At 37.4% G+C, this 13621-nt stretch overlaps 1 protein-coding gene across 8 annotated transcripts in view; it reads left to right on the plus strand.

The window, feature by feature from the left end:
* The window catches only part of ehbp1l1a (EH domain binding protein 1-like 1a), a 37744-nt gene that overhangs the window by 10018 nt on the left and 14105 nt on the right, over window positions 1-13621 (plus strand). For 3 of the 8 annotated variants that reach the window (XM_082155397.1, XM_082155398.1, XM_082155404.1), the window contains exons 6-15: window positions 631-770; window positions 1178-1252; window positions 2117-2362; window positions 3333-3545; window positions 4482-4706; window positions 5378-5830; window positions 9077-9136; window positions 9266-9425; window positions 10564-10965; window positions 11155-13545. In XM_082155397.1, coding sequence (XP_082011523.1) covers window positions 631-770; window positions 1178-1252; window positions 2117-2362; window positions 3333-3545; window positions 4482-4706; window positions 5378-5830; window positions 9077-9136; window positions 9266-9425; window positions 10564-10965; window positions 11155-13545 — 4365 coding nt within the window. The remainder of the gene's footprint in view (window positions 1-630; window positions 771-1177; window positions 1253-2116; window positions 2363-3332; window positions 3546-4481; window positions 4707-5377; window positions 5831-9076; window positions 9137-9265; window positions 9426-10563; window positions 10966-11154; window positions 13546-13621) is intronic. The other 5 variants (XM_082155402.1, XM_082155403.1, XM_082155399.1 and 2 more) reach the window with 4 other exon arrangements.

Genomic DNA, 13621 nt, shown 5'->3' on the forward strand with positions numbered 1-13621 from the left:
GACGCAATTAAAATAAACCATCCCCTTTCTTCTGTTGCTGGGATCCTTCTGAAGTCTGTACAGAGACGCAAACATGCTGTTTAACAGGACGCGTCAAAGCTAACGTTAAATTTGCTTTAATTGATACAAAGATCTCTTATATATCAAAATATCAAGGCAAATTTGATTTCTCATTTCATGACCACTTTAATTAAAGTTTACGAGGGCACATGAGTAAAAAAAATTATTATCTGCACAGATAAATCATTTATAATGAATACTGCAATATTAGATTAAAAGAAATTGTCAGTTTTGATTTCATGGTGACTTTAAGTCAGTGGTTATCAACCAGGGGTCCTCAGCAAAGTTACAAGGGGGCCTCAAGATGACTTTAAAACAAAACAAAACAAAACACACATTAAAATAAGATAAAATTACTAAAAATCAAGATATTTCTTATTTTATTCACACTCTTAACAACTAGGGTTCCCACCTCAGTCTTAAAAAAACTGGATATGAGAAAGCCCAAGTATAAAGGTGTGATTTCAAGAATACTTGAATATTTGTGTGGACAATGGGGGGCTTTGGAGTCAAGAAGGTTGAGAACCACTGCTTTAAGTATTAGTGCTGTATTGTGTATTGTGTATTCAGTGATGAAGACATGCAAAGTCTGGCGAGTCTGATGAGTTTGAAGCAGTCTGACATTGGAAACCTGGAGGACTTCAATGACAGTGATGAAGAGGAGGACAAAAGACTGAGTGCAGCAGTGAAAATGGCCACTGCCGTAATAGGTAATACTGACATAAACTCCCAGTCTTATGTGCACATACTAATGCAACTTTAAGCTAAAACCAGAAGTTTGGAAACAAGTTTAGAAACAGGCATTTCCTGTTCTAAAAAGGTTATTTGCAAGTTTTTATGCTTTGTTTCCTTTTTTTTTTTTAGGGGAATTGGCCAGTGGATAGATAGCCTGATGGTTGTCTGCTGGTTTTAGAACTGCTGTTTTTGGTCGTGTTGAGTTGATTTAATGTTTGCTCTAGTTTAATGCTGTATTTCAGATAGTAGAAGTAGCTCTGGCCATGACAAACATAGAATCTCAAAACATTTAGTCTCATTCACATTGTAGACTTTTTGTTATTTTCTCAAATGGTCTCTTTCTTTTTCCTTCTGTCGCTCTGTTCTTTTGGTCTGTGCTCAGCTCCTCTTCCTCCTGCTAGGAGAATACATGACAAGGCCTGGAGACCTGCTGTAGACACGGGTCCCTCGGACACAGGTAGCTTACTAACTGCTCTGGCTGCTTTTTCCACTCGTCAATGTCATTGTTCATTTCCTTTACACTAGAATTAACATTTTAGTTTTGGTATGATTCAATTGAAGTATTATGGGATATCTATCTATCTATCTATCTATCTATCTATCTATCTATCTATCTATCTATCTATCTATCTATATATCTATCTATCTATCTATCTATCTATCTATCTATCTATCTATCTATCTATCAAGGTGTCTGAATACATTTTAAATTTTATATTTATAATATCTTATTTTTTTGTATAAATGCTGTGCTTGTACAAGAACCATTTCACCTTTAAGTAATACAAAGCCAAAGTTGGTGTTATTTTTTACATTTAAGTGCACTTTAGTTTATATTAGTTTAGTTGTGTAAATTAAACAATATTGTTACTACTTCTAAAACCCCAAACCAAAGATCATGAATATCACACCAACAACCATTTCAAACTGAATAGATTCTTGTTTCACGTCATCTTTGTGTTTTATCAGATACAGAGAAATGCATTTTCTAACTCGTGTTGCTATCCAGCATTTGGATAGACTGGATTCTTGGGCTTGTTTTGTATCTGTCAGAGTCAGAAAGTGGGTGAAATTGCATAACACATTCCCATGACCTCAGCATACCAGAGATCATAACTTTGTGAATGTGAGAGTTTAGATCTGCATCTCTTCCTGGTTTCACTCATTTTCTTCTCTTCTAAATTATTCCTTGCTCATTTAAGTTCCTCTTTGTCTTTATGGAATAATTTTTTTTTTTGTCAGCAACCTCATAACCACACATCCACTCTTACTTCTTCTGTTTTTGTCTGTTCCTCTCCATGATCATCATAATTTCTCTCAGCTCATTCTGAACCGGATCGGATGAGCTGTTCCTTCATTACACCTAATGTTCCTCTCCAGTACCCCCTGTCATGCACCGCTCCTGACCCTTCTGTCCCGATCATCTCCACTTCCCGTGTTCAACCCCTCCGTGTTGCCGGCAGTGTCCCGCAGACACGCACCTCCCCGTACGCCTTCACTATACCTGCATTCATACGCGCTCATCCACCTGCCCTGCCCAAAATCTTCCATCCGCCGACCGGCTCAGGTACAAACACTCATCCACCCGGGGCAATGCAGCAGACCATCACAAATACCCAGCAAGCAATTTTGCGTTTAAAAGATGTCTAATAGCCGTCCAAACACAGCCCAGACGTCTATGCCAATGCAAGGCAAAATCTGAGCTGTCAGTGAAAATTTAATAGAGCCCAAGAATAGACTAGTCATCAGTTAGATAACAAAGAAATTAAACCAAACACCTTGTAATCACTGTTTACTTTGCTTACATGATGGAATATTGTACATGGCACAAGTTATTTTTGACATGTAACCAAATTCAAGGTTATTTTGTCTAGAAGTGGGTTACTCATAGCCGGATCTATTAACCCCAAACTTTGGAACCAAGTGTGTCTCATAAAGTCTCTATATCTTGCAGTCACAAATTTATATCTCACAGTTTGACTTTAAATCTTACATTTTGATTATTTCTTATTTTTAACTGAATTTATGCTGAATATCTACATGAAATTCCTGCATGAATAACTGCATAAAATTCTCAAGAGACTTAAACAAGAAATTTATTAGAAATGATTGTTTCTGAAATGGTTCCTTATTCTGGAGAGGTATCATGTTTTGAACATTTAAACAATTAGTTTTTTTTACATACTTGACTTCTAGGTTCATTAAGAGTCTTAATTGACTTTTGGAAAACTGCCCCATAAAAACAACAAATGAATTTTACGGCTGCTGTTCAATGAAGCAACAGCCTGATCCCCATAGCAACTGATGAAGCACCCTGTGAATTTTGTTCATCAAACTAGCTGTATATTCAGCTCCTGACTTTGACCATTCTTGTTCTGTCACAACTTGATCTAGTGAACCTCATTTACTTTAATATAATGTGTGTTTTTTGCCTTCATTAAAACACACACATCAACAGATTTACAAAAGCTGTAGCTTTTTCCTTTTTTCTCCCCTCTACCTCTCCTCATACTGTCGTTTTTCCTTCTTCCTATAAGTTGCTGTAACTGTCCCTCAAAGGCCGTCTGGAGGTCTTGCTAACTCTGAGTTACTGGAGAGCAGTCGCTCTGCTGAGGGCGGTTCAGTCCCTCTCCTGCAGCCCCTCTCTTTTCTTCCTGGGATTAGCATACCCATCTCTCATTCCTCTTCTTCTGCTGCTCCATCCTCCTCATCCCCTCAGCAGACCCCTCTTCCTGATGTTACCCAGACAGGTAATGAGTGTTGCCTGAAAAGATGGTGGCTGTAGCTTGTAAACAATTGTTTTGTAGCTGGAATTAAAGGTACAATATGTAAGATTTTTGGATTCAAATATCCAAAAACCACTAGAAAATTGTTATATATTTTGTTGACTTGTGTACTTACATTATCCGAAGTGTTTTCAACAATGTTTAAATCCAGAGAAATCAGCTATTTTAACCCGTGTCAATGCGTCGCCCGTCAGTGACGTCATATCCGCGCGACCCTTGATTTCCGTTTTTACTTACGTAGAAACCATGGAAACACCAAAGACGCTTTAATATATTACGTGTTTTATTAGACAAATGAGCAACTGTTTGGATTCCTTTATTGACAGAAAACGAACCATTGTTATATAGTTCAACATGGTTTAAAATAACCATACAATATATTTTTAATATGAGTAGTAATTCAGCACTTCCGGCTGTTTCATGAGAATGAGATCAAATAATGTTGATTTAAGTGATGAAACGTAACTGTAACAAAGTTAAGTTCAGGGAAGAAGGAGGCTGAGATTAAATGTAACTTTAATTGTAAAATAAACATAAACAACAAAACGAAAGGAGTGGCAGCAGTCGATTGCGGCATATAAGCATAATAAAAACAGAATATTAAAACGTCCGAGGCTCTCGGCCCCGCCCTGCTTCATACCACAGTAACGTTAATAAAACTGTAATACATTAGCTCATCCATGAACATGATTTCTGCCTGAGTCTCGTCGGATAGCTTTCCATCGGCTGTAGATTCCACACTCATTCATGGCGTCATCAAGCTACGCCTTTGTTATTGTTTTGAATAATCGACCTCTAGTGGCGAAACTTACAGACTGTGCCTTTAACTGTCCACTTCCATTCGATTTTGTTTTCTTCATTCTTCTCCTTTCTGTCTCGTATTTTTCTCCCCTGATTTAGCCACTTTATCTGCTGCTCGTAGCAAGACCTCGAGACCTCACAGCTTCCCCTCTTCTCGCTCCTCCCCTTCTGTTTTTGAACCCTCCTCCTTTGAATTTGGCTCCTCCCCTCATGGTTCAATGGCTCAACCTGCACCACGGGCCTCAAAAATCTACCGCGCCTCATTGGCTGAGCCAGGCTCCGCACTCACAAAGCCCTCGAGCATGCCCTCTGCCACTGAGACAGGTACATGGGCAGATGTTCAGATTTAACACCATTTTTAAATGAGATGGAATTTGATTTTAAAGTTGAGGAATGAATGAATTCAAAATAAGAGATTCATGGCTTTTAGTCCATGTCTGTTAGCTTTAAGGCTTGTATACTCCTAAAACTTGAATCAAATTTTAGCAGATACACTACCATTCAATTGGTAAGACCACTATTTTTGGTAAGATTTATGTTTTTGTCTCTTTTGTTCACCATGCCTGATTTATTTGATTAAAACAAATGCTGTAAAAACGGTAATATTGTGAAATAGAATTTTTATTTATTTATTCTATTTTCGTTTTAATTTTAAAATTCAATTTATTCCTGTGATGATAAAGCTGAATTTTCTTCTGTGTCACATCAGAAATCATTCAAATATGCTATTTTTTTTCTCAAGTTACATTTCCCATTATTATTATTATCAATGTTGAAAATATTATGAATGCGTAATATTTTTGTGGAAACTGCGATGCATTGTTTCATTAATAGAGAGTTCAACAGAACAGCATTTATTTGAAATAGAAATCTTTGGTAATATTATAAATGTATTTTTTTCTTTCTTCTCCCTCTTTTGCCCCTTGTATCCCTGTCTGTTTATACATGCACTCTGCCATTCATCAACCTCTGTTATTTGCCATGATCAACACCAGCATCTTGGCAAAAAGAGTGGAGGTCTCCCAAGTTGCACCCTTCTCTGTGTCCTGCTCCCTTCACCTCTGCAGAACATATTAACCCGCAGCGTCATCCAAACTCAATTAAGTCCTCACTTCCTGCATTGTCTTCATCCCATGTGCTTCCTCAACCAATGGACGTTTCTGCTATTACTCCCAATCCTGGTGTAACGTCTCCCAGTGTAGCTCCTTCCTCTGAGATGCTCAGTGCTGAATCTGTCTCTACTTCTGGCTCTCAAACCATGTCCGCCGCCATCCCCGCTCCTCCTTCAGCATCATTGTTTTCTCTCTCTATTGCTCCTGCTGCCTCATCTAGTTCTCGGTCCACCCCTTATCCCTGTGTTTCTCCTCATCTCGCTGTTTCTGGTGCTCCTCTATGCTCTTCTCCTGATGTTGGTCCTGTGGTCACAGCGTCTGTTGTCTCTGACTCAGGTAGAGAACAAACAAAAACTCTAGGACGACTGTTCTAAACTCGTTTGCATGTGTTAAACTAATGAAATGATCAGTTTTCATCTGTTGAGTTTAAGATGAAAACATTCATCTGCATTGTGAAAGGGTTTCGGATGCCCTTTCAATGGAGCATGAATATTGTGAAAGCTCTAATCCTCACTGTCTGAGTCATCCATAGTTCATATTTTTAAAGGAATAGTTTATTCAAAAATGAAAATTGCCATCAAATACTCACCCTTATAATATTCCAAAGCTGTTGCCTTTGGAAAAGAAAGGAATGAAATGAGCATATGGCAGTAAAATGATGACAAATGCCTTTAAAACAAAAAAAGTATTTTGAATCGCATAAAAAACAAAAACAATAATGCATTGCATTAACAGTGCTTGCATTTTAATCAGTGATATTTTATTATCATTGAGTTACTAATTTATTTTCATTATAGTTTGTTAGTTTTCAATTTAGTATTTTCTATTTTCATTTTAATGTCAAAGTATTAGTAATTTATTTGTTTGTCATTTTAATTGTTATTATTTTTAATGTATATGTGGTTTGTATTTTTATTTTAGTTTTAGTCATTTCATTACATTGTTAAACTAAATTAAAATGAGAAAATTTGCTTTGGCACATAGCTGAAACAAAATAAGTTTACGTTGTTTATATTTTATTTCAGTTAACATTTATTTTATTTTAAGTAACACAATAAATGGTTTTAGTTTAAATTTTAAACTAAATAGTTTATTAGTTAACTATAATAACCCTAATTTAATGCATTGCATTTTCAAAAATTGCAATTTTGGTGCTCTAAGTGATGTTGGGTGACGTCACTTCTTGTTGACATTCAAAGTATTGTCAAACAAAACGGTGGCTAGCTCCACCCTCCCTCCGCCTCATCCCGTCCCCTCCCCCTCCCTTCCATGCTTCCTGAAACAGTCATGAACCATTTAGAAAAACCAAACTGGATTTACCCACCTGTCCAGCAAAAACAGAGCCACCTGAATGTCGGATTGGAAGCTCTTCTGCCGGCGGAGTTCTCGCCACCTTTTGAGCGCTTTTCCGATGTAAATTCGGGACTTCGCACGTTCCTTCTCCTTTCCCTATTCTTTGTTATTTGTTCATCGGAATGTCGTCTCTTTGGTCTTGTGTCGGCCATATCAAAATTCTCAAGAATATACATTTTTAACGTTAGTCGTTGTCGTTGTCTAGGACATCTCTCCTCTAGCTAACTTCCTTCTTCATGCTTCTCTCTCCTCCACTCCCCCCTTCATGTGCACGCGCACTAACCCCCCAACCCCACCCCGCCCCCACATCATTCTTGTCGGTTATTGGCTGGAACACTGTATGTTATGTTTCGTGGTCCAGGTTGGACCAGTTTGTTTTTCTTGCCGTTTGTGGAGCCTGGGCTGTCTACAGAGACCGTGTTTTCATTATGTTCTGGGGACAGGCAGCTAGCGGATAGTGAGGAGCTGTTTGCTGTATGTGACGACAAATGTTTTGGCCTAAAAAACGTGTGACATCGCTTAGAGCACCTTTAACGAAATTGTTTCCACAGATTCAGTAGATATTCATCGTTGCACATCTGGGAACTGTAGGAATAGCCGTAGAGTACAGATGCAATAATCTCCATCTGCTGTTAGTCAGCCTCACCAGCAGCTTTGTGTTAATTTGTCATTATTTTACCTCCATGTGAGCCTGAAAAAAAGTAAAAAGACTGTTTTTGGGTGAACCCAAACCCTTTAATTGGTTTCCTCTCTGCACTCATCTCCTCCTTCTCCATTCTTCCTTTGTAATCATTCTCTCCTTTTTCTATCATCTTCCTTTCTCATCTGGTCATTGCCAACCTCAGAGCCTCTCCCAGAGGTCCAGACGTCCGAATGGAGACATCAGGTTGTGCCCACAGTGTTTAGACCTAATGTGCGCAGGCCAATAGCCCCCTCTCCTGTAGATGCCCCAACCTCTCCTTTCATTCTTCCTTCACCCTCTTCCATGATCCCTGACCCCCACATTTACACCCAAACATCCACTGTAGCCCCTGTTATTGCCTCCATTTCAGTCCCTTCCTCTGACTCACTCACAGGTACATATGTTGGTCTGAACCTTTATCTGTGTGTGTTCATAGTCATTGTGTGTTTTACATTGATCAGCAGATTTAAACATGGCTTGAGCTAGTGAGATCTGTTTTAGATTACACTCCGACATTGCTTGCATAACAGCACAGGGTCAGAAGGGCCACACATTCCTTTCTTCAGTGGATTGCATACGTCCATCATAACTATAAAACTGCTAAACCAGTCAGTATTTCTGATTAACTGTTACAATGTTTTTGATATTAGCAACATTCAGTTAAACAATAGTTATTTTAAGTTTTATTCTAGTTTTTGAGTATTACTGGTATTCTAGTAGCCTACTGCTTTTCTCATAAACATACAGGAGTTTCAATAGTACAAAAAGAGAAATGAAACAGGGTTATTAATAACAATCAGATGACTCGTATGCAATAAGTCTTAAATTACATGATGTTATGCCCCCTGGAGGACACATGAAAAAAAAAATCTACTTAGTAACACCCTGCTGTTCAAAAGTTTGGGGTTGGTTAGTATTTATGTTCGCCAGGGCTTCAATTATTTGATCAAAAAATATTGTGAAAGATTACATTATTTGAATAAAAAACTGTTTTTCTGCAAAAAGTAATTTATTGCTGTTATGGCAAAGCTGAATTTTCAGTATCATTACTCCAGTCTTCAGCGTCACATGATCCTTCAGAAGTCACTCTAATATGCTGAAACGAAAGATCAAAATAACAGAACTGATTTGAAATAGAAATGTTTCGTAAAATTATACATTTCTTTATTCAGCATTCTTGCTGAATAAAAGTATTGTCTTTAAAGAAATCTTACTGACCCCAAATATTTGAACGTATCATAACAGATGCATGGTTCACATGATAACTTGCTAAATTAAGTACAGTACATGTAATTTGTATGATTTGGATTTTTAAAAAAAAATTTATGCTGATCTTGCAAGCAGATGTGAACCTTAACAAACTTGTACAAGGCTTAAGCTTTCTCTCAATTCCATATTGTGTGGTGTGTTAACTTTAGCAGATGGAAAAGATAATGCATCAGTAGAATGTTTGTTGAATCATGCCTCATCTTTTGCGCTTAATATATTGTAAAATATATAACAAATGATACTGTATATTATAATATATATATTATATTATATTTCAGAGACACACAGACAGTTAAGTGTACTACCAGAAGAGGAATATCCCAATACTGTGTGTACTGGTGAGTATTCACTACAGCTGCTCTTATTGCTATTGCTTATTGTTTATACATTTCTAAATAAATAAATAAAATAAATCTCCCTTGACATAATTAGTCATTCTTCTGTGATCTCTGTGAATATCTCTGCAGCTGATGAGGATGCAAGTGCAATACCTTCAGACGTTCCTCAGTACCATGAACCTCACCCTCGCAGAGCCGGAGTCATCAGTATAGCCAGCCAAAGACCAAACAACTCTATGGACAAGCAACGGCCTGTTTTTGGACTTGAGGTTGTACGGCCTGCAAGAGGGTGAGTAATATGCAGAAAATTGGTCGATGTCAATGGCAAGTGCATTGATGGAGTGAAGTTGTTTGTTGACAGCAGCAATGCACTGACAATTTAGTGTTGCATTTACTACTATGGATGACTTTATTGTGACTTTATTTTTTTATATATTTTTTTATTTTGGATGCAAAAATAACAACCTAATGTATTTTTTATTTTATATTATTATTTTATATAAATATTATCATTTCTTTTATTATTTAATTTCATTCTTTATTTTATATATTTTATTTTATTATTTTATTGTATTTCATTTAATTTCATTCTTTATTTATTTTTTGTATTTTTTTTTTTTTTGTATTTCATTTCATTTCATTCTTTATTTTACTTTATATTTTTTATTTTCTTTTATTATTTTCTTATTGTTTTGTATTTTATTTTATTTTATTTCATTTCATTCTTTTTTACTTTATATATATTTTTTTTTTTCTTACTATTTTCTTATTAATATTGTATTTTATTGTATTTTATTTCATTCTTTATTTGTTCTATTGTATTGTATTGTTTTGTTTTGTTTTGTTTTGTTTTGTTTCATTCGATTTTTTTATTTTATTGATTTATTGATTTATTATCCTGAATGGGTTTTCCTGTATTGCATAATTTTTTATGATCACTTACATTTGTGAGGACTTTAACCCTGCATTAAAACCAAAATGACATAAATTTAGTAAAAAAAAAATTAAAATAAAAAACTACCCACAAGGTGACTAAAGCAACAAACCAGTATTGAATTTCATAGAAATGGTTATTGACATTTTGAGGCCATTGGGTTTCTTTGGTGTAAATTCAGGGTTAAAGTCCCTTAATTTGCTTTTTGTATCAGTCTGCATGTTAAAACACAAGTTGGCACACTGTGATGAATGGAGGAAAAAAATTATGAATGAGCATTTTTATCTTCAAACCAAGCGGGGCATGAAACAATTGTTGTTTAAAATTGGTTTAAAATGACTTTTTGCATTTCAGCATGGTGTTTCATTAACACTATTTATTCAGAGAAATGTAATTGACATTGGTTTAAGGTGATGTCATGAAGTTATAATTTAAACTTTTCCTTGGTATCATCTCAGCACACCTCATCAGTTCTGATGTGTTTTCTTCTTAGACCAGAGAGTATGACCTCTCTGCTGCCCACTGACCGTATGTCACCCAATGTCACTGATGTCCCACATTTTGAGCTGCCAAAACCAAAGCTGTCTGAAACCGATAGAGTATCCACTACTGAAGCCCTCGAAACTGTCCCAGAACCTGCTGCAGCCCCTACATTCACCGCCCCATTAAATAAGGTCCAGATCAATCAGTCAGAGATTTCACAGAGCTCTGCTGAGCTGGCTGTTTTACTCTCAGCTGCACATGAGCAGACAGAAGACAAGATGATTCCTTGTAAAGGCAAAACAGAGCCGTTTCGAAGTGGCTTTCAATCAGCGGAAATACAAGAGCAAGAAGAATCTGTGCCACAGCTGCTCTCAAATCCAGAAATGTCCCAGTCAGATCAAATTGATGAAGGGTAAGTATGTTCTGCATGCGTCCGTCAAATTTGCTAGCATATAGTTACTGTGTTACATTTGATGCTTATTATGCTATATTAATATAAAGGGCATATTCTGTATGTGTTGCGGTCCATTCGCTTATTATTATTCATAAATCCATTTTACATCCTCCCTCTGATCTCTGTTCTAATGTCCCTGTCCCTCAGCGCCAAAAGCATGGCCGCTTTGCTGCCCTCTTGCCCAAAAGTATCACATTCTCCTTGGTCACCATCCATATTGGCTGATAATACAGTTGAAAATCAAAAAGGAGACTTGTTTGTGGATGGACTACCTAGAATGAACCAGGAATTCAGTGTTCTCCCCATCTGCAAGAAAGCACATGAAGGAGAAGAGGCTAATGTCGACAGTTCTCCATCTGTTCCCAGCATGATGTATCTTCTTCCAGCCTGTCCAAAAAACACATTTGTTCCTGGGATGCCATCTATTAACTTTCAAGACACTAAGTGGCCTTGGGAGGGGTCTGTGAAGATACTGAAAGAGTACATTCAAAAAGAGAAACCAGCTAAATGTATTCAAGATATGGATTGCTCATTGTATGACCGGATCCCTGTGGAAAATATGACATTACTACATTTAACTTGCCCAAGAACTGCCAGCATCCCTGGATTCCCATCTTTGCCTTACAATATGGTCAGTCTTCTACCATTATGTCCAGATGTCTCTGTAGTTCCAGGTTTTCCTTCAAGATATCCAATCACTTGCACAGAGGAAATCTGGCCTAAAGAGAATTTAGTATTTTATGTTAAGAAAAGTAAGGAACCGATTTTGCCAGCATCTTCAATGAAGGTGGATTTTGAAACTGCAAGAAATATGGTTGCATTGAGGTCATCTTGTGCTGAAGCACCCAAGATTTCAGGATTTCCATCTGCTCCAAAACCAGTTACACCAAGTATGGTCAGGATTTCACCATGTTGTCCTAAAGTTTCCTGCATTGCTGGATTTCCATCTACAAAAGATCTTGGCAGTCAAAATATTATCCAACAATGGCCATCCAACAACGAAACATCTCTGATAATAGCACAAAAGAACCAGTCCAGTTTGCCTCAAGTTGTAAACATATTGAAAGAGGACCAGTTAACCGGGATAGTGAGCTTAGTACCATCTTGCCCAAGAAAAGCGAGGACTCCTGGTTTTCCATCTGCACCAAAACGAAAACAAGACACTACATTCTGTATGACAAAACTCCTACCTTCATGTCCAACTGCCTCTTGTGTCCTTGGAATATCAACTATACAAATTCTTCCAAGCACAGATTCACTTAAGGAGTGGCCAAAGGACATTAAACCATTTTGGATGAAGACACTAACATCTCAGCCATGTCATTTAATCTGTCCATATCCAGCTCAGTATGAAGTTACAGAAAACAAATCTATTTTTAACAATATGCTGTCATTGATACCATCTTGCCCTAGAAAAGCAAGAACACCTGGATTTCCTTCTGCACCGTGGCTCATGCCTAAAACACAAATAACGTCTGGTACTCTGTCAACATGCCCTCAGACAGCTAACACTCCAGGCTTCCCCTCTTTAGACCCAAGCAAAATTGATGAGGCTATGGTAAATAATTGGCCTTTTAAGGAGAAAGCCTTTTTTGTGAGAAGGTGTTCGCCAATGTTCTCATCTGACAGGTTATACATTTATTATCAGAACAAAGAGAGTTTTAAAGAAATGTATGCTATTTTGCCAAGTTGTCCAGTGAAAGCAAGTGTTCCTGGCTTTCCATCTGCACCAAAGCCCAAACTAATGCTTTATCTTTTCCCTTCTTGCCCAACATTTTCAAATGTGCCTGGGATGCTATCAAGTGTAAAATCTGAAGTGGAATTACAGTGGCCTGAAAATGAAAGGCCATTATGGGTTAAACAATTAAGCAGAAAATGTCAGTCCATGCAAGCCGTTCCACCTCAGTACAGAGAAATGAATGATAAAGCTATCATTGGGGATATGGTAGCTTTGCGCCCAACTTGTGCAACCAGTGCTAAATTACCCGGCTTCCCATCTGCCCCAAGACTAAAAACTGAGAAGAAGGCACCAGATATGGTTTCCCTCATGCCATCTTGTTCACATTTTACAAAAGTATTAGGTATGCCATCTGTTGATTTTGGAAATGAAGCAATGGATTCAAGTGCATGGCCTGTGGATGCAAAGCAACTGTACAGGAGGACCTCAAAGAATGAGTCTGATATGGTATGTTCTTCCTTAATAAACTTGAATCAAACATATGACAATCACCTGAATTCAGACGTAGAAGACATGGCTAGGATGCTGACATCCTGTGCAAAGCAGTCCAGTGTCCCTGGCTTTCCATCCACATATTTTGAATCTCCACATATTCTTAATCAGACAAATAATAGCCAAGCGTCAATAGAAGATGTTTGCCATAAACAAGAAACTTCGCCTCTGCTTGGTCCAGCAGAAGTTGAAATGGACCTGTCCAGTGCAAAACAGTCTGGCAGTAGTTATGCATTAGAGAAGACCAAGGAGAATGTGAACTTTTGGGCAAGGTGTGAGGAAGGACAAAAGGGAATTCTGGAGAGGGGGTAAGTTCAGAAGTTCAGAAGTTCATTTTGTATTGCTTATCAGTGGATAGTGCATGAAATACTTTGACACTTGTTT

Source organism: Leuciscus leuciscus, assembly GCF_965113295.1.
Source record: "Leuciscus leuciscus genome assembly, chromosome: 2".
Classification (NCBI taxonomy): domain Eukaryota; kingdom Metazoa; phylum Chordata; class Actinopteri; order Cypriniformes; family Leuciscidae; genus Leuciscus; species Leuciscus leuciscus.